The sequence below is a fragment of the Toxotes jaculatrix genome, chromosome 13, assembly GCF_017976425.1.
Source record: "Toxotes jaculatrix isolate fToxJac2 chromosome 13, fToxJac2.pri, whole genome shotgun sequence".
Lineage (NCBI taxonomy): Eukaryota > Metazoa > Chordata > Actinopteri > Toxotidae > Toxotes > Toxotes jaculatrix.
Window position 1 is genome coordinate 13290999 of NC_054406.1, and position 25991 is coordinate 13316989.

At 40.7% G+C, this 25991-nt stretch overlaps 1 protein-coding gene and 1 long non-coding RNA gene across 6 annotated transcripts in view; one reads left to right on the top strand and one right to left on the bottom strand.

The window, feature by feature from the left end:
- ppp1r9a (protein phosphatase 1, regulatory subunit 9A) overlaps window positions 1–24626 on the top strand; it is a 49852-nt gene extending 25226 nt beyond the window's left edge. For 3 of the 5 annotated variants that reach the window (XM_041053940.1, XM_041053939.1, XM_041053938.1), the window contains exons 5-19: window positions 1638–1742; window positions 6374–6509; window positions 10643–10795; window positions 13050–13103; window positions 13928–14157; window positions 15243–15339; window positions 16237–16372; window positions 17959–18047; window positions 18936–19098; window positions 19274–19343; window positions 19660–19719; window positions 19933–19981; window positions 21863–21982; window positions 22876–23058; window positions 23410–24626. In XM_041053940.1, coding sequence (XP_040909874.1) covers window positions 1638–1742; window positions 6374–6509; window positions 10643–10795; window positions 13050–13103; window positions 13928–14157; window positions 15243–15339; window positions 16237–16372; window positions 17959–18047; window positions 18936–19098; window positions 19274–19343; window positions 19660–19719; window positions 19933–19981; window positions 21863–21982; window positions 22876–23058; window positions 23410–23592 — 1828 coding nt within the window. In that variant the 3' untranslated portion in view covers window positions 23593–24626. Of the gene's footprint in view, window positions 1–1637; window positions 1743–6373; window positions 6510–10642; window positions 10796–13049; window positions 13104–13927; window positions 14158–15242; window positions 15340–16236; window positions 16373–17958; window positions 18048–18935; window positions 19099–19273; window positions 19344–19659; window positions 19720–19932; window positions 19982–20215; window positions 21040–21862; window positions 21983–22875; window positions 23059–23409 lie in introns of those variants that run through there. The other 2 variants (XM_041053941.1, XM_041053942.1) reach the window with 2 other exon arrangements.
- On the bottom strand, window positions 8498–19709 carry LOC121192314. Its single transcript, XR_005895185.1, has 3 exons — window positions 19648–19709; window positions 17986–18033; window positions 8498–8891 (listed from the first exon to the last, which is right to left on the bottom strand). It is a non-coding gene; the product is annotated as an uncharacterized LOC121192314 (long non-coding RNA).
- Window positions 24627–25991: the final 1365 nt, after the last annotated feature.

A 25991-nucleotide genomic window follows, 5' to 3' on the forward strand; every position in this document is an offset into this window, starting at 1 on the left:
CTGTCTTACCTGACAGACTGATACGTCTCTGTGCAGCCATATGACAGCTGTGGTTGATGTGTTGGGTGTCACGGTCCTATTAAATCCTGCTCTGCAGCTGCTGTGTGTTGTGACAGATGGAGAAAGGAGCTAGAAGAACACTTGTTACTGCAGTTGTGGATGCAGCCATCAGAGAACATGATTCTGATTTTGACTTAATAGGATTTTTTTTTTCTTTCAGAAACTAAAATCCAATTTGCAGAAGTTTTTTTCAGGAAATTCTGTTGATTTGGACATTGTAGATGCTTGGTATTTTTGGAGCTTAAGCCATTCTAGGTACTAAAAGAACAGGTGTCTCAGCTTCTACTGCATTGACCACATTAATTTAAATCTGTCTCCCCCAAGGTTATGGAAGTGTAATTCTAGATCACTTGAGTACTCTTTTAATAACAAATATCCATGAAGTATGTTCAACTGAAATCATACCTTTTCATTTTGTTTTCTGGTCCAATGAGCCCTTCAGTTGTAGTCCCATCAAGAGTTAAAAGGTTTTCACCAGCCAGTGGCAAGACAGTGCTTTATAGACACTTGCACTGAATCCTGTAGAGTCAGATTGTTTGAATATATTCCATGGATAAATGAAAGCACTAATGTTAAATGAATGCAGCTCATGTTTTATCTCTGTAGAACTGGGTAAAACTCCTGTGAAACAGAAACTCATTATCCACTCAATTCTCCTGCATGTCATCACTCTTTAATCTCCAGAGTGGCTGTACTGGTGTGATTGGGCCATTTTAAATAATAAAAATGTGATAGTTATACAAAATCAGTGTTTTTAAATTGTTTGTAGATATTGAAGAGATTGGTAGAAGTCCTGTATTTCTGCAGGCTTGTTTCATGTTGTATTTCAAGTGATTTGTTGTAGAAGAAAATGATATATGTATTGTGCCTTCAAGCAGTGAAGTATCGGAAGCAATATACTGTTTTGCTGAGAATTAATGAGCACCAGTTTTTGTTTCGCCCATATGTCAGAGAAATTATTCAAAACTCAAATTGAGAATCCTTCTAAGTCTGGTTTTTATGCAGATTTAAAGAGAATATTTAACAAGGACGTCTCCTTTAAGTGATTTGTTCACAATTCCCCTGTCATGACTAGTGGATCATCAGTTGTATTTCAGGTCAAGAACTTAGCTGACCTCTCATCGTGTCATGGAGCAGAGCGGGAATGCTGGCTGTGTTGTGGCTCAGGGCAAAAGGCTAGCTGGCCTCCGTGTCCTCGTTAGTCCCCCTAGTTTTGTTTTGAGCCTCATCTCTTCTGTCTCTTGGTTAGGCAATAGTCCCGAGCTATGGCAGTGGAAATTTGTGACTGGAAAAGAGTCTGGCACTGTTGTTATTTGGAAAATAATGTGAATATTCATGATAGGCCAGTTTGTTTGTCCCTCTCTGCCTCTTGTAGTAGTTTTCCTGCATCAGACACAGTTTGTTTTGATGTTTTATTTTTGTGGACTAGCGGACGCAGTCGTTTTCAAGAAGGACATTGTGTGCGTGCCACATCAGTATCACTTTCACCTCAGTGAGCTCACATGTACACACACACACACACACACACAGATTTGTGGGACACAGCTGAATGATTCTATCATCTGTGTCTGCATCAGGATAAAGGTGAACGACCAGATCGTGGAGGTGGACGGGACCAGCCTGGTGGGCGTCACTCAGAGCTTTGCTGCCTCTGTCCTCAGGAACACATCAGGAGTGGTTCGGTAAGACACAAACACAAGCGCTTACAAAAGAATATATTTCATAACAAATTAATAGTCTCATGTGTAGTCTTACAGACCATTTTTTTTCTTAAAGCACGTGAAAACCTCTGCTACTGAGGTGAGGTTATTTGAAGATGGACTTTGTAGAAATAGGACAGTGACTCCATTATCACTAAAGAGACATAATTTAAGAAAAACAGTGAAGAAAGAATGAATGCTGTTGGACATAAGTAAAATTATGCACCTCATTGCACACACCATAACACTACACACACTGTATTTCTTTGCATCCACTGATGAGGACCTTTGGATTATTATAAGATTACAGAACCCAAACTGTGTCACGTTATAAGCCCCAATAACTAGACTTCAAATCATCGCATGATGTTACACAAAAACTCCCTAACAGACTGAAGCCTCTAAAAGGGTCCTTTAAACTCAGCCATGATCTGTGACGTCTGTAGTCTTCGCTCTTTCACGACCACTGTGTGCTGAAAGTTGCGAATGCTGTTCGTCCTGCTGTCGTGGTGCAAAAATTGCACAACGGCCCCTTAAGCAGCCATGCTCAGTGAGAGTTTGTTTGGCAGGCCCCTCAGCTTCATTATCATATCCGAGATAGGTGAGGATGCGGGAACACAATATGTGACAGAAGTCTTCGACGTTTGACAGTCGAGCAGTTTTTGGCAGGGGTCCACTTAGAGCAGAGGGGAGCAGACAGCACACACACACACACACACACACACAGCATGGCAGGAAGGCTTTGATTTGGAGAGCCAGTGCTGTCCTTGGCAACTCAGTGAGCCTGCCATCTCAGATTTCAGTTGTTTCTTGCTCTTGTCTTTCCTTTTTCTTGGTGTGGTTTAGTGTTGTCTGCTGCATCGTCTGCTATTGTCCACCCTCTCTGACTCCTCTTTTTTTTTTTTTTTTTTTACTCCTCCTCTCTGTCACTATCCCACTTTTCTCTTCACCCAACATCCCGTGCTGTTTTTACACCTCGACATTGCAGGAAAGCCTTGTATTCTTTGTCATGCTTCTGCTTGACTTAAGTGCGGCCCATCAGTCCATCCACAGACCGTGTGGACACCTGGTTTATTGCTGTTAAATAATCTAGGAGCCTCAGTGTGGTTTTCAACCTCAATCCTGTTCCGCGGACCACATTCTCTGTGGGACTCCGCCGTTGAAAGATAGATGGTTTTGTGGCTGAACAAAGACGTGTCCGACAGTATCAAAATGGACAGATGATGTTTGCTCAACTAATATTGACAATGGGGGATTTTTACATACCAGGATGTGGCACTGTAAGTGAGGCAGCCTTGAAAAGGTTCCATCTGTCACCTGCCCGTTTATCTAGCAAGTATAAATAGATTAATGTAAGAAGTGCAGGAAGCTTTATATAAGTTTAACATATGTAGATAAACACTGTGAGACTCTTTTAACAAGCTGTGATAATTGTTGCTCCTCACTGTTATTTCACCCAGAATCACCAGACCTATTTTCACTCTCCTCTCCTCTCTTCTCTCCCACTATTTCAGTCTTCCTCCATCATGTCTCACCCACTCACTCCACCACCACCTCCTCCTCCTCCTCGGTAAATCCTTCCCTCTCTCTGTCTGATCACCAGAGGTTTTATGGCCAACTGTCCTAGATTTGCTATTTTAGCTATATTTAACCCTGACTTCCAGCAGCAAATAATCCAGGTTTTAGTCAGAAGTCTCCCCTCGCCCCTCTGTCTAAAAAGAAATTGCAAATCACTTCAAGGGAAACGCAGGAGAAATATGCACTTAGTAATATAAAATGAAACAGCTTTCCTTTACAGAAGATAGTTGCTGGATTAATTTTAGCTCAGCATGGCATGATGTACTTTTATTGGCTATAAATGTTTTCACACTAATTGTCTAAAAGGGCCAAGCTGACATGTGTTTGTAGTTGTCTTCCCTTTACAAAATACATTTTCTCCACAATGCAGACCTGCTGCTAATTTTATTTTGACACACATAACCATTCGTTCCAATTATTTGCGCCTCGGTCCACTGATTGTCCTTTCCAGTTTTAAAAGATAAGGTTGCCAATACTCTGTATTCATCATACTGTCAGCCAATCTCATTAAAAGATCAAAGCTAGCAATAACAATAATAACTAACATTAAAACTTAAAGTATTCTTTGTGAAGAGAAACATGATAATAGCTTATTCCTCTGTGCCAGAGGCTTCTATTGTTGTCCTAAAAAACGGTTAACACATCAATGAGCCACGCCATTGCACAGGGTGACTTGTTCCTTCATTATGATGAGCATATGTACTTAGTTTATTTTTAGTCAGTGGCGCACACACCGTCCTGCTGCCGTAAATACTCAGCAGAACACTAAATGTGTATTAGTCTGCAGCTGGAAATAGCCCCCAGCAAATGCACTACCTACTCCTGTTTGAGGAGCGTTTACTAAAAACTACAGTAGCCAGCCAATTTATTCAGCCTTTGAAAGAAAAAACAAAGCCATATTTAACTTCTGCTTCCTCTGTATGAACAAATCAGTAAGTGTTCAGAAATGCACTAACACACTGGTTTTGGTCTCTTTTAATGAGATTTGTTGAAAATAAAAAAAAAGAATTACAGAATAACACCATCCTTATCCGTTTAAGGAAGTCTATGAAAAAACAGGAACTTAAGTTCAGCCAAAAAGAGGAAATGTCTGGTTGTCCTTAAATGTAACAGATAACCCATCTCCACCATGGTTGACCCGTCATATCTGCTTGTATGAACCTGTACTGACATCCTCAAACGCCTGTCAACCCAGTACTACCTAATGGAGAAGACATGTGTCCTCTAGCTCTCCCTCCCTTTCTTTTTTTTTTTTTTTTTTTAACTTGCTCATCAAGTGCACAAAAAAAAAAAAGCTCCTGCATCATACTGCATATTTAACACGAGCCGTGTCTTTATTAATTGGAGCAAATGAGATCAGTGGTGAAGGTTTCTGCTGTTGAGTGGAAGCAGCGCTGTGTGTGGCAGCCCCAGAACAGTGGGACGCAGGGCGGAACCAAGACGGACTCCCCATGCGTGTGGAGAAAGGCTGTTTCCAGGTCAGCTGCTCCTCAGACCTCCCTGCTGTCCAGATCCTTGTTCCAGTACAGTACTTAGCCTAGCCAGGGCCCCTCTCAATTCTATTTCTCTTCTGCTTTCTTTTTTTTATTGTCTCTCTCTGTCCTGCCCTTCAGTTGTTCCTTCACATGTAGATCAAATACGCCTCTCTGCTGGAGCGTAAGGCCTTTTCTGCATCGCCTTTAGAAATATATGAAAGAGCTCTCGGGAACTGAATTCACTTGATTAGGCCCTATCTCAAATCCAACCCTCTCTCTCTCTTTCTGTCTGTCCCCGTCTCTAACTCCAGCACACTTACTTACACACATACAGCTCATACATACACAGTTATAGGGCTCCTGCTGGGTTTGAGATTTCCTGGAATAGGTCAGGGAAACTCTTATCCGTCGGTGCTTGCTTTTATCAGAATTATGAGAAGAATAAATTGGACATGATGTTATGAATTTCCTTCTGAACAGCAGTACCATTGTTACCAGGAAGGGAGAGGAACACGCCGCTCTGCCTCTTCTCTTTCTCTTTTTGTATTCCTGATCATGTAAACTGTGCTCTTGAATCTCGGATGACTCTCCATCTCTGTCTCTCTCTTTCTCCTCAACTTTCTCTTTTTGTCTATTTTTTAATGTGAAATCTACTGTATCTAGATCTGTTTTATAACTACAGTAGTTAGCGGTCAGTAGCACTGAGGCACAGCCTGTGGCTTTATCCATTTAGTTCCATGCCAGGCTAATAACAGGCTGCCTGGCCGAGCCGACCGTCTTCTCACATTATTATGTGTGTCCCGTCTCCCAGCCCTGCCCTGGTACGTCAGCAGATATCGCTGTCATTGCTGTGTGTGGCTGCTGTCACACAGTGACTGCTGTGGTCATTTCTCTGCACAAAAACACACCACTATGAGAGAAAGACAAGAAATTGGGGATGAAATGTGGCAAATAACAAATGCCTATATATGAGTTGCAAGCATCAGATACTCTACCTGTATGTCTAAAAATCTGTGAAAAAGTCGTCATTTTATATAGTTATTTAAAGTTACTGACACATTTTAGAGGAGTATCCATTACACAGTCAAATAAAGCTTAAATCTGGAGACTGCACCTCCCATAAGTGAATTTCCTCTAGAAACACTTTGCAATAGAAGCAGATTGTCTTTTTTTCTTTACTTTTTCTTTTTACAAAAGACACATTTTAATATTTCATAAAAATAACTGCATACAGAAGTTTGCAACCTTGTGGGTCTAATATTACAGATGCAGTTGTGATTCTAGACTCTTGGTGTTTAATAAAAAGAAAATACAACTGGCTGACTCCTTTTTAATGACTTTTTTGGTTTTGCTTTTCTCAGAAACTATTTTTCTGGAAAAAAAAAGAAAGCAAAATATATAATGTAGTAGCTTGTGATGATCTTATAATTGCAACTTAATGGATTTCATTCATGAAATCAAAAGTCTCACAAGTTTTTTCAAATTGTGCAGTAACTCTTATATAATCCCAGGCTTGTTGACTCTGTGCTGTCTAAAACAGAGCGTGTTCTTTTGCTGCAGGTTTGTGATTGGCCGAGAGCGTCCGGGCCAGCAGAGTGAGGTGGCCACTCTGATCCAGCAGACCCTGGAGCAGGAGAGGAGGCAGAGAGAGCTGCTGGAGCAGCAGTATGCCCACTATGACGCTGATGATGACGAGGTAATGACCACACACAACCCTGGCCACTGTACAGGACGCTACGCTATTACAGGTAGAACAAAGAATTGTGCAAACACGATACGACCTTATGTACCTCACAGACAAGTGAATGGAAGCTGGGTAAGATTCCACATGCTTAATTTTAAGAACAGATTCTTTGAATCTGTGTTAATAAAGCTCATTACATCTGCATTTATTTGAAGTTGATCTGCTATTAGTGTGCACACTTCTTATAGATGGCATTACATTGGAAAAATCCTTGTCACTTTAATGTAAATCAGCTCCCTGTTCATGACAGTTGACTTGAAGTTTCAGCTTATTAACTCCATAAAACTGACTGACAGTGGGCTTTGATGCTGGCACACAAAACACTCTCTCTCACAGACACACACACAGACACACACAGACTAAGAGGATGCTGTTTGAGCTTCAGTCCTAGAAAGCATCACTCAGCGTTTCCCGGTCCGATTCTGCTGCATATTCACAGCACGTTTAATCCACCAGACACTGAGCTCACGGCCCTACAACTCATGCTATTCATGAGTGTGTGTGTGCATGTGTGTTTGCCCTGGAGACTCACATGCACGTGCGCATACACACACACACACACACACATAAATCTCACACATACACACACAGGAACAGTTGCACTCATGCGTAGCTTTACATGCAGACACATATTCACTCAGGCATCTCTTCTTGCCCTATCATAATCAGTGTTGTTTGAAGTCTTTCGTTTCCTGGTGGATGGTGGATTGAGAGCCCTCATGCATAAGGAACTCCTCTCCAGGTCCCCGGAAGCTGATCCCAGCACTCCCATAATCATGTAACACTGTCAGCTCTTATTAAAGCTCCTATAGTGAGTCAAGGCTGGAATTCAGCCATCACGAAAAGACCTCATTGTGAATCAAACGTCCCTTTTTAAGATTTTTTTTTTTTATGTGATTGATCACCATGTGGCACAGATCCCCGCAAGGGCACATAAACATAAGAATGGTGATTGTGTTAAATTGTTTATCCATACATAGATTACAAATCCCTGTAAAAACAACACTTAAGATCTGCCACTGTGGAGCAGTGAGGCATCCATAACTCCCTACATAACTGCCGATAGGGTAAATAGTTACAAAACCATTACAGAGATCTATGGGGCAATAAAAGGAGCTCATCAATATTAATACTTCTATAAATATTATATCAAGTTCTCACCGGGTGGACGGGGAGGGAGGTTATCTCTCACTCTGAGTGCTGCCTGGCGCGATGTGACAGACAGCTCTTTATTGGTGCTGGGGGCCTGGGTCCCAAGAGGAAAGGCTCCTCCTTCAGTTAGCAGTGCACATCACACACACACACACACACACGTCAGCCCATGTAATCAACATGTAATCTAGCACACAGGAATGTCCATCTGTCAGCAGTTAAATGTGAACGCACACATGGGAAAAGCATGGACACACATACAAACATATTCTGAAGGTCTAACAGTTCCAGTGTTCAGCCTTAAAAACAACTGAAAGTTCGGAAATGATTAACCAATTGAAAATTAATTTTGATAGAGCACTTCAAGAATATTCAGCTTTTTCAGCTTTTCCCTGTTATATGAAGCTAAATTTAATATATTTGAGTTTTGGATGTTATTTGGACAAAAAAAAACGAATCATAGTTGCAGCCCAAGATTAAAGTTAAAGTTTTTCTTGACAAATTGTGTAGAAAATACCTGTGAAGAAGTCAATCAATTTTTCAACTGTATTGAAAAATTCCATGACTCGTTAGTTGTGTGAGGGCTAAAAATGGAGTGCAGTGACTTAACTAAACTGTTATTTTCTTCATCATTTAATCTAGCCATTTTTTTCAATTTATTATTTCATCTCTTGGTCTATCAATTGTCAGGAAATACTGGAAAACATCCACAACAAGCTCTAAAATACAACTTTAAGTCATCAAATGAAAACATTAGGTCCAATAAAACAATACTGCATATACAATATGTCAAAGCATCTCGTAGTGGCTCCTGTGCAGTCAGAGGAGCAGTCACAGCCCTTTCCTCCAGCACTGAATGACAGTCATTACACCAACATCATACTCACATTAGACATTCATAGTGCAGATCATCAGAACACTGAAAACCCTCTAAACAACAGGGTTTCTCCTTAAATCGTCTTTTCCTCTCCTGATTCTTCATGCATGTGGGAGGAGGTGATGCATTTATCATATGCAGATTGGTGTTTTACTGCCCTCCCATGTGTTGAGTGGTTAACTCCACCTTCGGTAAATGGGACCTTAATGCTCGACGCCGGCACCATGGCAACAAACAAGCCCGTTATGGAAATGATGCTCTGCGTCGGCCATGCATGCAGACAAATCAGGCCCGAGCGCTGTTATCTGGGTGGGAGATAGATGGAGGGAAGTGCAGGGAATGAGATGTAGAGAGGATATAGGCCATGATGATGAGAGAGATGAGGCTGTGGTGTGTGTGTGTTTGCGCGTGCGTGTGCGTGTGCGTGTGTGTGTGTGTGTGTGTGTGTGTGTGTGTGTGTGTGTGTGTGTGTGTGTGTGTGTGTGTACCACGGGTGTGACAGATCAAGGCAGAAAGACAGATAACTACAGGAGGATAGACTGTAGATAGACCAAACAAGGGAGAGATAAATACAGAGTTGGACCAAGTACGTAATAAATATTGCACGCATTCATTTACACTGTAAAATAATTTATTTCTTGTTATATACACTGTTGTATATATTTATATATAGATCATAAAATTTATAGATGTAAAGTAATCATCTTTGTCTGATTGATAGGAATAAAGAAAGTCAAATAATGATGAGACTGTCTGTTGTTAAGAGGGAGACAGAGATGGTTTTTTTTTCACCGAGTGGCGCCACCCGAAGTATCAGGCTCTGTTGGTCATCAGCCAAAGACTGAATCAACCGATCCGTTTCGATGCAATGCCTAATGGCTGATGCCAGCATTCATTATACAGTATTTTGAGAATCGGAGAAAAGAAAAACTGCCTTGAATACATACAGCATAATGGCATATATTAATGCCAGGAAACCAAACGTTGTTCAGTCTTTTAAAGCTGTAAGAATGAGTTGTTTCTGCTGACTTTTATTAGTCAGAGATTCTTATTATAAAGCCTAAATTGCTAATATTTATATTTAGCTCCTTTAGAGACACTGTTATGGACTCAAACCTTGCTAGTTTTGACCTGTAACCTCCTTTCACTTGAGGCTAGATGGTGACTAATGTGTGATAATAATAAAAAGTGACATTTAGATTTTGCCAGTACAACTTATCTTGCGATAAGTTATTTTCGTAGAAATGACACTCGTGGCTCACCAGGCTGTCAGACCAATTCATTTTTGACAAAATTTTGGGCTATTAAGTGGGTTAACTAAAATGTTACATAAGCAGCGGCATTAAAATAGCATTACTTATGTAAAAAAAAAAAAAAAGTGAAAAGAGGATGACATGAGGAGAAGGGACCATGAAGTTTCTGGTTGTGCAAGCAATGTGCAGCAGGTAGAGCAGCTTGATGCAGTGACTGATGTCACTTTAAGGAGAGAGGGGAGACAGACAGATGAAAGAAGACAGAAAGAAAGTGAGGATGGTGCAGTTAGATGACTGGAAGTCTGACTTCCTGGCTAAATTGCTGCCTGAAGGGTGAATGCTATTAGCTTTACTGGGTAATAATGCAGATCCAGGCGAGTCAGTGTAGGAGTAGCTAATGGTCCACAGAGCCCTGCCCTCTTAGTTACTGTTGCTACCCCTGTCGAGTTTTGTGTACTTGCGCAGTTTACAGTGACAACAGTGGCAGATTTACTGCTTGAAGTTCTTAGGACTTTTTGAAACAATGAGTGCTTGATTTCTGAAATACAGAAAAGCAGGATCCTTATTTCAGGCTGGCATCTATTAATTTTGCTTGCAGCAAATGTCACCAATAGATTTCATCAGCTAAAGCAAGCTAGCTATTTAAATTAAAGATATCTTCTTGAGTTTCTTTCCACTATTTTAGATCTTTATACACAATAAAGTCAAAGTAGATACCACTCACATCCATACACTGCTGTTTATATGAAATGTATCTGCAGAAAAGAATGACTGTGGTACTAAGCTTATATTTCCTCTTAAAGCAGACAGGAGAGTACGCCACAGATGACGAGGAAACAGGGACAACGGTGCCAGGCGGAGAGAAGAGCATCGAGGTGTTTGACTTGCCAGAGACAGAGGACATCTTGTCTCCTTCGGAGTTAGATGCCACTAAACTCTACCAGAAGTTCAGAGAGGTAAACCCAGATACCTCCTTTGCAGTTCAATCCTTACTCCCACATATCCCAATCACACACACACACATAGATGAGGGGAGCCCACTACATTTTTCTCTGTCACTGCTTTGGGGAATAAATTGCGAATATACCCCAGCACCTACTGGAATAACTTGGCTACAGAAAAAAAGGTAATTCAATTAAACAACAAAAGACACCAACACAACAGAGTCCCCTGCTTTACTTGGCCAAGTTGTATTCTTTTGTCAAGATCTAAGATCCGCTTACCCACCCTAATTCCTAATCTGGATGATTAGAGGCGTGAATACAAAGGCAGTGTAAGACCTATGCTCATTACATCTCTAATTACCCACGTTTGGTTAAAACCCACAGAGGAAGAGAAAGTGCTAACACTTTAAACCTGTGTTTCAATTGATTTGTATCCTGATCTTGGCAACTCTTCACACATTTGGCCTCAGAGCATAAAAACCCATTTTGTTGAACTTTTGCTTTCATCGCTAACAATGAACTCACCTTAAAATTACAGCTGTAAAATGAAAAGTGAATTCACAGACTATTAAGTGGCTTATGCTTTTTCAGGCTGCTGCTGAAGCTGGTAATATTGATTGAACAGTCCAGCACTGCTTTTTGGCACCATAACACTTCAGCCTTCCTGTGGACTGCCACAATATCCGCATGACACATTTAACAAATGGCTTCAGCTGCACTGCAGGCACCGCAGGGGATATCGGGTGAAACTATAAAGTAGTCCCTGGTCTCAGGATATATACATTTGTTCCATTTTCCCTGTATCTTGACCTCTCCCTCCCCATGGTGTAGTTTTTACGTTTCTTTTGCTTAAAGGGCTCTCTTCTTTGCTGTTTTTTACTCACCTGAGGAGGAAAGACACCAGGCATCTTGGAAATAAACCTTTTTAAAAATGAGATGATAAAAATGTCATTGTAGTTGCAGAAATGAAGAGGGAGGATTTAAAGCAAATGTTCCAGCAAGTAAATCTCTCTTAAACCTTTTTTTTAATTGATGTCCTTTTTAAAATATAATTGCTGTTCAAGTCTAGTTACTTTTTGATGGTATTTTGATCTATGCTTTGGAACCAAGAGTAATTACTCACTAGTGCCTTAGTGAGTACAGACACACCCACACACACACACACACACACACCATTAAATTCTTTCTTTAAATCCCAGTCTTTCAGTCACCTCCATTGCCTGGCAGACCCGACAAAAGCCAGTTGCATGGCTGAGCATTGATTCAGCAAAATCAAAATACGCAAAAATCCCAAATATGCCCTGCTGATCTACGAGGGGGTGGGTTTTAAAATGAAGCCAATGTATCTACAGTAGAATTTTTTTTTTGTTGTCATTGTGTAGCCATAAGACCCATGGCTTTCAGATTAAGCAGCATAAAGCTTGAATTAAGTGTCGAAACAAGCAGAAATGAGCCATGATGCAGTTTTTGTCTGTTTATGTGTCTGAGTTTGTTAAATCAAGTGGATATCTTCTAAAGATACCCTGAGACTCTGCTGCTCACACTAAGCAAAAACTGTTTAAATGTGCATATAGGAAAGACTCGAAAAAATGTGAACCTGTCCTTTAAACACCACTTCAGGAAATTCATAGTTAAGAAGTCATTTTACTAACTACAAAACAAAGCAACATGGCCCATTTCTGCTGCTACATATGTGCACCTGACTGTTGTTTGGAGACAGACTTGAAAAATTGCAAACCCATCCTTTAAGAGGGGCTCTCATTTGCTCCCATTTTTGTATCTCTTGTTCCAGATCCAGTTCTTTTTCTTCGTTTCCTCTTTTTTTATTTCTGCTCTTCCGTTATCTCTCTCCCTCTCTGCGTCTCCCTCCAATCGACTGCTCATCCCAACTTCCATCCATAACTCCTTCGTCGCTCTCTCTCCAAATCATCCAAGACTCTTTCACTTGCACTTGCACTCTTTCACTGGAACAACAGACACTGTTGTTTTTTTTTGTTTTTTTTTTGTTAGAAAAATGTATGACGTTTTAGATGTAGTTCTATGTTAATTGACTTTTTCAAATGATTTAGTTATTTTATGTTTCCCTCTCCCTGCCTCTCCTCTGAGAGTGTGTGTCAGTGCTGGAGCTGCTGTCAGGGGAGGACAGGGTCGGCTGCTTCCATCCGTCACACTGTATCGACAGCAGAGAGAGGCTGCGCAGCCATGCATTTGATTATCTGACCGCCCCTCTCTCCTTTTCTCTCCTATCTTCTCTTTTCTCTACTAGCTCCAGATCAAACACACAGTGACCGAGGCCGAGATCCAGAAGCTTAAAAACAAGGTAAGAGATTAAAACTGTCAGGGGCGCAGGCAGATCGTGGGTGCAACTGGCAGAAGTTTGTCAGAGTTTGAACAATTTGTAAATGGATGTGGGACTAGTGTCAGGACAGCAGGGCAGCAGGGGTTCCTGCGTGGTGGGAAAGCTTTAGGAAAGTATTTCATGCTTTAGGAGAAGGAAGCAGATGATCCCACAAAAAAAACAGCTATTAAGGAATCTGTTTCTGCTCAAATAGTTGTCTACAAATCTTTCAAAACAATCCAGCATCCTGAAAGAGGCTGCAATAGTTGCGTTACCAGTTGTATGAGGACAAAAATCGTGCTGTTATATTTCAGTATTGTCTCTTAGTTTTTCCCCAAAACGTCCTTCTTTTTAGCACACAATGTTTTAATGTGTCTCTTTTGTAAGACCTAGTAGTGTTTCTGTTTATTTCTCTTTCTGCAGTCTCATAGCTCCGTGTGTGCACACGTATGTGTGTGTTTGTGCCTACAGCTGCTTATACATCTGAACTGTATAATTCATATGCTCCATCAAATATTGATGATTAAGTTCCAAATTAATGTGCTGTGAGTTAATATGATCAAACCAAGTGGTGCCTAAAAAGCTTTTTTTAGGGGTAACAATGGGTCCACGTTTACAGGGAAATATTTAAATATCTGGATTAGATTTGGTCTTTATATAAAATGTTTAAAATATTTATACTAAATTTTTGGGGTTAGGGACAACTGTAAAATGGTAAAATGTGAAAGTTTTTCTTCTGAGACATAATATCTTTGAAAATTAAAAATTCCCATGTTGTAATTAAAGTTGTTCTTCACCCTGTCCAGTTGGCATCAGTGGAGAGGGAGAAGCAGCGCTGGGAGAAAGAGAAGAGCCAGCTGAAGGCCAGCATTGAGGAGAACAAGGAGAGGATGCTGAAGCTGGAGAGCTACTGGATCGAGGCGCAGACCCTCTGCCACACTGTCAACGAACACCTGAAGGAGGCCCAGGCCCAATACCAGGCTCTGGAGAAGAAGTACAACAAAGCCAAGAAACTCATCAAAGACTTCCAGCAGAAGTAAGTGAACCCTGGGTTAAAGTGCTCATCCTGCACTGTGATCAGGGAGTGGGGGAGGAATATATTCTGACTAGGACCGACTATAGAAGGTACAGCAAGACATTCCAAACTTTTGTCAAGAAATCCCATTTAGGTTTGGCCTGGGACCACCACTTTATTTTTTTTTACCTCATTTGAGGCCTGTGTTTGTCGCTTGTTTGTAACTAATTTAGGTGTTTCACCTTAAATTAATTAATAATAAAATAAATAAATAAATAATCTCTGTCTCCTCGACTTGTTTGGAGAGGCACTGAACAGCTTGGAGTTGTTCACGTGTCTATTGTCATTCCTACACTTGAGCCATTTCCTAAATGAGATCATTGCTTCAATCCTGCCATTAAAAGTACGTATTCATAAATGATTTTAGATTAATTCATTCATTATTCTTTTTACAGCTGCCCTCACTTGCCTCAATGAACAAAAATAATAATAATAAAAATAGAATAAATAAAAACAGAATATTTATTGCATATCCATCTGTGAGGCAGAGCGACTCTTTTTATAGTCCAAGTCTTATCCCATTTCAACAGTAAGCACTGAGTTTCCATTCTACTGCAGCGCAGCTCTCCTGCTTTTGAGTGCGTTGATCTCTTTGGTCAGTCCCCATCACAACCTCTCCTGCTCAGCTCCAGTCTGACTGCCTCTAATTGGCTCTGCTCCTGCAGGCCAAATGGAAGCTAACTGATGAAACAAACTCCCCATGCTGATCTTTAGTTGAGGACTGAGCTGCACAGGAGAGACGTCGAGCTCCCAGACCAAGGGTAAAGCAGGCATGAGGAAACGGCAGCACTTAACATTGATAGGGATGTTGGTGTATGTGTGCTTTTCGGGTGGAGATATGTTTTGTGTCTGTGTGTGTTCACTATGAGCAGCAGGGCCAGAGTAAAATGAGTCACACTGACATCTTAAAACAGCCTCGGCTCCCTTATCACCACAGTTGAGAGAGAGGCAGACTCAGTCACACACAGATAAATACGTCCTGTTTTCCTGTCCTAACACACACCTACTCAGCACATTACGATCTCTCCTCCCTCTTTTCCCTCCAGAGAGGTGGAGTTTATCCAGAAGGAGGATGCAGAGAGGAGGCGGCTGGAAGAGGCTGAGAAAGCTCACCTGGCTGAGATCCAGGGACTGCAAGTCAGGGTAAATCAGCTCTTTTTAATCTCATACCGTCCGTCTCTCATCTCTGTCCTAACTGTACACCTCTCTGCTGCTTAAATGCTGCAAAATTCAGCATACTGGCTTCTGAACCAAAAAATGAAAAAAGAAAAGAAATCCCTGAGGTGAAAATAAACTAATGAACAGTGCAGTTCTGTTCTTCTCTGTGCTAGATGATCAACAAGACTTTGGAGTTTAGCACATCCCATATGAGAAATGTGCGAAATTAAATCCAAATCCAGAAATCAGCATCATCAAAAAGATGAGTAATAGCTCTTCCATATCTCTGCTGTTTTCCCTCTAGAAGGCTGTCTGTGCTTTTTCCTGCCACATATTAAAAAAAAAAAAAAAAGCTTTTGTGTGGACAGTGACAGCAGATGGACTTGGTGTCTGGGGGCCTGTGGTTGGTTCTATTGTCAACTGATTTTCTGCTTTCCTACTCTTAAAAACATGACAGTTGTGTTGTTTTCTGCTCAAGTCTCAGGCCACGACCCACAGTTGAATGGGCAGTCAGCTTGACTGTCCCCTACTATTATTCTGCACATTGAACACTCATTCTCCTACTGCACTGCATTGTACAGGGTGAAGGGTGAAGTGAGGCACAGGCAGGAGTGGTGGAGGAAAAAGACTGTATAATCTGGAATTCAAGCCGAGAACAAGACAGAAAAGCTATGCTTTAACTAAACTGACTTGCTGGATCAAACGTACTGTAGATTCAGACACTTTGTATGTGTACTTGGCAGACTGTTTCCAAATGCCATCAAAAGATGAATCATGTGCTGCTCATCATGTAGGCCACTTACTTCAGTGCTTTAAAGCAGCTGTTTTGACAGGTAAAGGCCTGGGGCTGATTAACATCGATCGGTTCCTCTCCCACTACAGATTGCAGCATTAGAGTCCGAGCTAATGCAGCTGATGAAGCAGAACGGCATCCAGGTCAACAACAACAACAGCAACAGTGCAGAGAGGCTCAGCGCTCAGCAGCACAGCCCTGTCAGGGCTGCAGCACAAGCCAGAGGTCTGTTTGTGAGGAGATGGATCTCACTCAGGATCATTACTGTGATATTTCTGATATAAAGGAATAGTTTGACATTTTGGGAAATAATCTTATTCACCCTCTTGTTGAGAGGATGTTGAGCTGAGCGGTTCAGTACCACTTTCTTGTCTATCTCTTCAGTACAATAGCAATAGCTCGCTCTGTCCAGAAGTAACAAAATCCACCTATCAGCACCTCTAAAGCTTCTAATTAACATGTTTCTTTTTGTTTGTTTGTTTGTTTGTTTTTTTTTTGCTGAACTGTCTCTTCGTCTCCACTCTGCCATTTTACTTCAATTTTCGCTGAGATTAAATATACAAAATATAACCTATTAGTGAGTCTGAGACGAACTGGCTAAGCTAAGCTAACTGCCTCCTGGTTCCAGCTTCATTTTGAATGGACAGACATAAGAGTGGTATCGACCTTTACATCTATCTTTCAGCAAGAAAGTGAATAAATGTATTCCCGAATATGTCGACCTATTCATTTAATGTATTGAGTGCCTTCTCAAATAGGAGAGTAAGAGATAATCTGGACATCACATCTGTGTCCCCTGAAATTTATGTCTGAGAATATGGTCATGAATAAACTTTTAGTTTTAAACTTTTATCATGTTGCACCTCAACAACACTGCCACAACCATTTTTATGGCCCCTGCAGTTTGTTGACCCTTGTTGAAAATATAGGACCATCTTGTTCTGCACTGGCAACAACCATTTATGCACACAGAGACACACACACACAAAATACAATTCAGACATACAGTACAATCCCTGCTTTTTCTTATGTACATCACAAATCCTCCTCTCCCCCCACTGCCTTAACCTGCACACACACTTTCACCACCAACCCAAGTTTGACTTTGTACCTCTGCAAACAAAAAAAACAAACAAACAATAAAACCAAACAAAAAACAAAAAACCCCCCCAAAAAACAAGTAATCCCGTTTGAGCACATCTGTCTCGCTTTGTTCCCCTCGAGTCTTTTTAAGCTCTGCTGGCTTTATTTCAGTGACTGCATCTGTCAGGATGGAGTGTGCACAGAGAAGTGCCATATCTGATACTGTACAGTGCAGACGGGATAACAGAGTGATTGGATCTCCACTGATCCGAATGACGCAGCCCATTATGCAATATTAAAAAAAAGGGGGGGGGGGGGGTGTTGAGGGAGACGAGTGCAACGGGATATAAAGGAGTGTGACTGTGTGGGAGGAGAAGACAGAATCTGCTGAAATGATCTTTTCCAAATTTAAAAGATTCAGTCCTCATCTCATCTGACAGCATTTCCCTGTACACTGTAAGGAATGAGCAGAAAAATTTTAATTGCCTGCCTAATTAATGGTGTTACTTTTGGGCTTGAGTTGATGTTTTTTAATGGAGTTATTTAATGGGGGATGTCAACACTGGGCCCAGGCCAAAATAAAGAGCCTAAAAATAAAGACTGGAACAAAAAAAAACATGCACATAATTGATGAACAGATGCATTACACATTGGATTTTCTCACCATGTCAAGTTAAATCACAGTTGTTTTTCTGTGTGTGTGTGTGTGCGTGTGTGTGTGACTCCAGACCTGAGGGAGGGCTCTCCCCACTCACCCAGCAAAAAGAAGACTTACAGAGGAGTCACCCGTGACAGCATCAGCTCTACAGAGGGAGAGGTTTGTATTAAACCACACACACACTTACACATTTTTCTTATTTGTTTTTCAGTGAGGCATAAACATACATATTTGGAGCAACAGACTTCCTACTTAACGGCATCTGTTGAAATATCAACCAGATGTGATGTAGATGGACGTGATTTTTTTTTTTAATCAAACAAGCTCCATTATTCTAATTAGACTACACTTACATTTAATATGCCTTTAATTTCACCACAGTGTGTCTAATTAGTGTGTGTGTGTGTGTGTGTGGATCAGTGTGTTTGTGTGTCTTTAACCCCTGTCCATTCCACTTTATTCCTTTAATGGATTAATTGCTGTGTGTTGCTCCCCAGCACTAATTGAGTCTGTGGCGCTGTCACAACTTATTGTCTCACCCGGTGTGATAATAACAGCCACAGTCTTTTTCTGGATGAAAGGCTCTCGTCTGGCTAATGCTGTCCCTTAATTCAGCTGGAGCAGGAACGAGTTCAGATCGGATAAACAACTCGCGAACTTGATCAGAATTGGCAGGAACGCAGAAAGCGGGCAATGCGAGGCTTCCAGGGGGGAAAAAAGAGGGCGAGGAATTAGGAATGGTGAAAGTATGTCAAGTGTCTTCTTTCAGATTAGTCTGCAGTACTGGCTGTTCAGATCAGTTTTCCTTTGATTGCACTTTCTTCTTCTTCTTCTGGTTTTTTTTTTCAGGACCACTTCTGAGCCTTTGCTTTCCTCACTTTTAATTTTTCATTCATCTTCATCCATCACAATTCTCTCTCCTCTCACTTCCCTCAACTTCTGGCCTCATCTCACTCCCTCTCCTACTCCCCACCTTCCATTTCTTTCTCCTCTTCCGCTAACTTCATATTCCTTTCCATTTTTTTCTGTTTTTACGTCTGTCTTCAGGTCTCAGAGGGGCATGGCAGTCCAGCCCACAGTCGCTCTGGTTCGATTCGTAGTGTGGCCTCTTGTGAAGGAGGAGCTGCCGTCCTCAGGGCTCCCAGCAGTGCAGAAAGCTCCCCCAGACGAACACTGCACCCAGCGTCCACCACAGGAGTCCTCCAGGATGGTTAGTACACCCTCATAATGAAGCATCAAATGGTCACCAGATCCATCTATAACTATATCTACTGTCTATCCATATGTACCACATTTCTGTTGTTATCGTACTTCTGTTTTTAATAGTATGTAAGCTCATTAATTGAAGTAGGAGTAATCTCAGTGTTCTGTGTTTGTGACCACAGGTTCTCAGTCTCCTGCAATGTCAAGCCCCTCTCACAGCCTGGAGGAGCACAGGCAAGCTCTGAACTCTGGGTAAGAAAACAAACAGTGCAATACCAAATTATCTTTTAGAGTGAATGTCTCATACATTGCTGAGAGGAACTGTTGTGGGAAGAAGTTGAAAGACAGTCATCAGACACAAGGATTTGTTGGTTTTTGGGAGACTGTTTGGGACCAAATGTGATTTTTATGAGAGTTTTATAAGTAATTTCTTGTTTTTTCTCTACATTTTTGTGCAAACACAGTATGAGAAAAGGTTTGAGCTATGTAACATCATGGCAGGTACTTTGCTTAAAACCTGGGGTTGATGCCAAGTGATGTGAAAAAAAAGGTTTACCTTTTTGCTCAGGTCCTCCCTCAGGAACACCAAAGTGAAGGACAGAGATCCCAGAGCCTCACCTGGAAACAGGTAAATAAACATTGTGTCAGACTTACAGTACTGTTTGTCTGGCTCCATCATATGAACACTCAACTGTAGGACAATGTTCTGGAGCAGTTATAGATCTTTCGATGTACCTGTTCTCCATGACCTCTAATTCAGTGTGGCACAGTAATCATCAAACACTGACTTCTAATTTCTTCCTCCCTCCATTCTCTGTCTCTGTCTCTCTCTCTCTCTCAGCTCCACAGAGCCATCAGCAGAGGACAGTCCAGAGAAACTCAAGGCCAAGGTACAGCAGGTTTAGCGACTGGTACATTAGGCAAAAAACGGTTCACTTTGCAGATACTTTCAGTGAGGACATTTAAGGACACGTAGCTTTGTTGTCTGTAATGTAATAATAGGTCCAGTCAGATCAGGCTTATTGCCAGACCTATATACTCATAATTACATACTGTAAGTTTAATGAAAGGTTTTCCATAAGTATGCCATTTAGTTTTAATGTGTTGTTATTTCTGTTGAACAGAGCTCCCTTACATGGCCCCACTTCTTCTCCTATTCATATTATGTGGTATTGTATTCTTTTGTATTTTGTTCAATTTTACCTCAATCCACTGAAATGGGTATGTGTCTGTACACTAAGAGGTAAACAGGGTTTAGTAGCAAAGGAAATTATAGTGGCACAATCATAGAAATCCCAGAAAACCAATGAGCAGTCTGACGAGATCCTAAACATCTTTTATAATCGTAGCTACATCCTCAGCCACACTGCAAAAAGATGTCCTTTTTAGCAATCATACGATTTGTATTAAATTCCAATTTTGTGGAAAAATTTCTTCCCAGTCGTTCCCAGTGCAAATCATTTTGTTTCGTAACACATCTTGAATCAGTTAAATGTCATATTAATTCAGATTAAAGTTGTCAACATGGGCATTTGTTGCAGTGTAGGAACTTGAAATCATGAAGCATGAAAACTGTTTGTAATCCTGTGTAATATCAGATGTGGTTACCATAGGATTAAAAAGGAGATTATTTTTGATCCTGCACCAATCTAGTCCTTTCTGTTCTCTCCTTGGACTTGCTCTCAGCTTAAGATGACGGCACATCAGAAGATAAATCAATGCACAATTTATGCCCATTAATAGTTATGTGAAGCTTTTAAGTGCGGATTCAGCCCAGAAAGCTGAAAGTCTGAACCTGTAAGATTAGTTTTGCTTTTACCTCAGATAATACCAAGACTCAAAGAACTCCTTCAAGCTAAAGTATATAGCTAAATGTAAGACAAGGCTCTAGAGTTTCAACTCATAATCTTATACGAATTAAACTGTCTTTGACACCATTGACACAGTGTGTCCTATCAGTTATTTTGTTCAATGACCTTAGTGAAGCAAGGAAATTCCTGTATATTCCAGGTGGAGAAAAGGAGGCACTAACACTTCCTCCACAGAAAAATATTGCCTTATTTATGAATTAAAATTTGTTGTTTTAACCTTCATCTGATGAAGAGACACAGCCATATTTTTCTACATTTTCGAGTGTTGCAAGTTGCACACACTTTTCTCCTCCTGATAGTCTGTAATTCTCAGCCAGCAGCTCGTCTGCTTTCAGTGTTGTCTTGGGCACAGATCTTGGATCTTAATGTAATTCCATGAATCTCCACATTCTCTCACACTCACAAGGACAAAGAGGGAGACAGAGAGAGGGACAGATTTGAAGTTGGACAGCATCCAGCTACATCATTTCTAACCACTAATCACATTCACAATTTGTGCTATAATGGAACAGCTTAAAATGAGGGATGTACAGCACAGCTGTGCCTTCTTGTAGTCTATCAAACAGCTTAAATATATGTCTACTGTACTTTTTATTGGCTTTAAAATATTAGGACGAAGCACATCAGTCATTCTGCCACATACTCAGAGGAGAAGCCCTTTGTTTTCTTGAGTCGTTCCCTCCTCGTTCGAGCTCTCTGTTTAAGAAACAGATTTAATAATTCCTCCTTGATTAAATTCACAGTATCAACATACTAATGCAACATCATGTCGCTTTCAATCAATAACACTTCACAGAAACATCAACAAGAGAGGAGCACTCCAACTAATCAACTAAATTCAGCCTCAGAACCAGTTTGGGCCTCACCACGAGTCTTACGAGCGCGCTGTTGATTTTTCAGGGACCCACTTTGAACGATGATCTGAGTGCCAGCAGCAGCAGCTCAGTGGAGATCAGTGGTCTGCTGAGTGAAGCCAAGATGTCGGGGCGCTCACACACCCTGGTGCTGTCCTCAGACGAGGTACATGTTCAATCTTAAAGTATTTTCTTTTTTTTTTAATGACATAATCTGGCAAAGTGCAGAATCCACATGCAGATACAGAATTAACATAAGACTTATTTGGTTGAACCACATCAAAAGCACAAACCTTAAACACAAGCTTTCAGAGCGATTACTCAAGAGTATTTAAATAAACCATGCCAAGTTCAAAAGTGGGCTAATGCTCTCTGAACCCACATCCATAAAAAAATTACCTGATGTCCAAAAACATATTCTTAAAATCCACCTTTTTGATTTAAACTTTCAAATAACAGGCACACACCATCTGTAGGCACCTGTTCGTTCATTTGTTTAAAGTATATATGCAAATGCAAACTGAAACAAAAATATAGAATTTGCTCCCACAATGCGTCTTTGTATTTATATGAAGTAAAAAAATCAATGCACCTGTTTAGGCTCTTTGTATTCAAATGTTGTTTTAGCCGTTTTGCTGCTGCTCTGTTAACAACCCAGTCACTTTCTGTTGTTTTCTGTGCTGCCACGTTCAGAGTCTGGATATGATAGATGATGAGGTGAGGCTGAGGCTGCGAGCCAACAGAGGACATGTGTTGTAGTGAAAGTGTGTCTTGCCTTGTATGTGTGTGTTGAGCATAAGCCATTTATTTCTGTTTCATTCCCACATGATTCATAGTGAAGTTTTTGTTATGCATGTTCCAAAGAATTAATGTGTATTTCTGCATAATATACTGAATATAGTTTCCACTGTATACATTTTTTTTAAATCTCAGCTGATTATTCATCCAGTGTTCTGTGGAAGATATGGTTTTAGTGCATGGTCAAATAATGTACGTTGGTCTTTGAAATTTGTGCGTCTCATTTGGTTTTTTTTTTTTCTCTGTGTTATACATATTCAGATCCTAGACGAGGGACAGTTTTCAAAGCAGTATCAGTGGCAGAACCATAGCATTACAGAGTGGACCTCCCAGCAAGTGGCCCGCTGGCTTATGGGCCTCAACTTAGAACACCATATCCCAGAATTCACTGCCAAAAACATAGATGGGGAACAGCTGCTACAGCTGGACAGCACTGAGCTAAAGGTAGGTTAAAACTTCATGTTTTATTCATATAATATATTCATAGTCACATCCAGATAAATTAGAGCCTGTGGATACAGTATATTGGCATTGGTATACATTTTGGTTGATGAGTATCATGTAATTGCAGTAGCTCTTCCATTCCTTGAAGGCAAATGAGTAATGATGTTTATTTTTTAACTTTAAGATATTCCCCTTAGGACATATCTTGACCACAACCTATAAAAAATGTTTGTTAATGTTATGTATTCATGTTAAAATAATTGAAACTCTCAAATATCAATTTGGTATTAGCCTCAAAAATCTAGTATCCCCCAAAGAAACTGGATCCTTACGTTCGTCCTTTTGTTCCAGGCCCTTGGAGTGACTTCCTCGCAGGACCGAGCCCTGATCAAGAAAAAGATCAAAGACCTTAAAGTTCTGACGGAGAAGGCCAAGAGGAACCGTGAGAAGGTGGAGAAACAGCGCGAGAAGCTACGGAAGCGAGAGCTGGAGCAGCAGCAGAAGGAGGCGCGCAAAGAAAGCGCAGCAGAGTGAAGTGAATCGTTAGGTCACCTCCTGCTTTACTGTAGCACCACAACAAGTAGCATCGAGGAACAGAACGTCAGCAGGTCCCCCCAATCGAACCCTGAGGGACGCCTGCTCAGTAGTTCAATAGTTCCCAGTGATAGAGCTCCTCCCCAAACCGTCAGATCGTTTAGTGACTTTTTCACCAAGCAAATTAAACCAAAATGAGCTGTTGGATAATACGATGCTGCCCCTTCATTTGCCTCCTTTTACACCTCCTTTCACACCCATCCCGTGTTTTTAGCCATTTAAGAATATCCTCAGTTCTATTTATTTTGCTGTTTATAGCTTGTAAATTGGGTTTATTTATTCATATCCAGAGTAAATGTCAGTGTTAGGTTCATTTCATCCTCATCCCATATCATCCTCAGAGCCTTCTGTGTTACCCATCACAGCACCTTTAGGACACAATGATCATGTACATATACAGTGATAAATACAGATACAAATATGTCTGATGTGCCATTTTGATAGACTTCTGTATATACTGTTCAGATACACTGATCAGTGGTATCTCTATATTGCTTTGAAGCACATACAGGTCAGGCCCGTGTGGTGGAATAAACGAGGCAGTACTCATCTCCCACCACTTGGTGTCGCCATGCTGCTTACTTTCACTACTGACTAAGACAACACTGGAACTTTCCAGCGGGAACTGAACTGGGAACCAAGTTTCACTGAGAGAAACAAACTCTCTCAGTATTTGCAAGAACACTGGAAGTTCAAACACTGTAAATTTAACCTCTGCACCGGCTCATCCGGTGCTCGTTACGGTATACATGTACCATAACTTAAAGCAGTTCTCAAAGTACGAATGACAAGGACATGCTGGACTTATTGGACTGGCTCCTATTGGAGACTTCAGGTACAATGTAATCATGAAATTTGTAACTTACCAAACCCGTACCATAAAAACAAAACAAAAAAAAAAAAGATGATAAAAAGAAACTTCCTGCTTATATGCATAACGTTGCTTTGACTCTGCTTGTAACCTGCTTTTGACCTCTCTTTTTATATTCTCTCAATAACAAAGTAATACCCCGCCGCTGCCTTTAGAAATTTTAGAGTAGCAGAATTTTTTTCTGAACTCTACCCGCTTCTGTGTGAGTGCTGAAACACATACAGTACACTAATATCCATCCGTTTCTGATTGTTGATTTTATTCTTTCAGAAGAATCACAGGTCATCTGAGGTCACCATGCAAATTACTCTGGAATATTCTTAATAATATTTAGTAACGCTGCCATTCGCTCGGTTCATCTCTGTGATCAAGGACAGATGTAAAGGGTGCAGACAATTGTCCCTGATACTATTAAATTATCTGATACTACTGATGTTACACTGGAAATTGCACCTGATAGATGCAATATAGTTTTAATTTTCTTATGAAACTGATCCGGTAAGACTTAAAACTTTTTGATTTACTTGTTAAATGAAAAATATACCTTTTAAATTGATTTTGACCTATGTGCTTAATGAGGTTTCTTGTTTTAGGATTATGAAGCTCATTGAGAGACATGTTCCCTGTGTTACTTCTTTATCATTCCCAGGAATCATTCCATAGGTTTACAATAAATATAGAGACACCAGTGTCACCGTGATAGAAATGAAGGCAGCTTTAGTAACACTCCCTTTTGTCTTAAGGGCCCTGCCTGGTGTACTGTTGAGAACAAGAAGAACAAGTGGTGTTACAGATACCGCCATGCAATGCCACAGTAATACAGGTATCGCTGATCTGTTAATGTTATTATTTATTTATTTCTGTATTTAACAAAGCAACTGACTATTGTTTATGATAACTTATACAAAATAAGAATATTATTAACAGCTAATAATGATTTATCCAGAATTGTATGATCACTTCCTTTTTGCCAAAACGTAATTAAAACTGTTCATTAAAAATGTTTTAGATTTAAATGGTTATCAAATGAAGAAAAGTTTGGACATGCAATGCAAGAAGAAAACACAGTAATACTCTCCCATCGTGCTTGTGGTTTTCCTCTAATACAACCATAGTGCTGCTCCAGTGCTACTCCAATAAACTGCTCATGATATATTCTTATGAAATATTTTGTAACACTTGAACCTTTCTGTGAATACCCCCCCCCCCCCCCCCACCCCCCCCCCCCCCACCCTCCCTGTTCCATCAGTCAGCAGACTGCACTCTTTTGACTCTTTTGTATGTATAGTAAAAACACTGAGAGCAATATGCTGTAAGAATCCTAAAGAAGCCTTGTTTTCTATTGTGTAAGTGTGTGTGTACACGGTTTGTCAGAGGACTGAGGCGGCTAAAAGGTCAGACCTGAGCAGAAATGTGATTCTGCATCTTTTCTATCTGCTTGACTGAGCTTGGCTGACATTACGAGTCC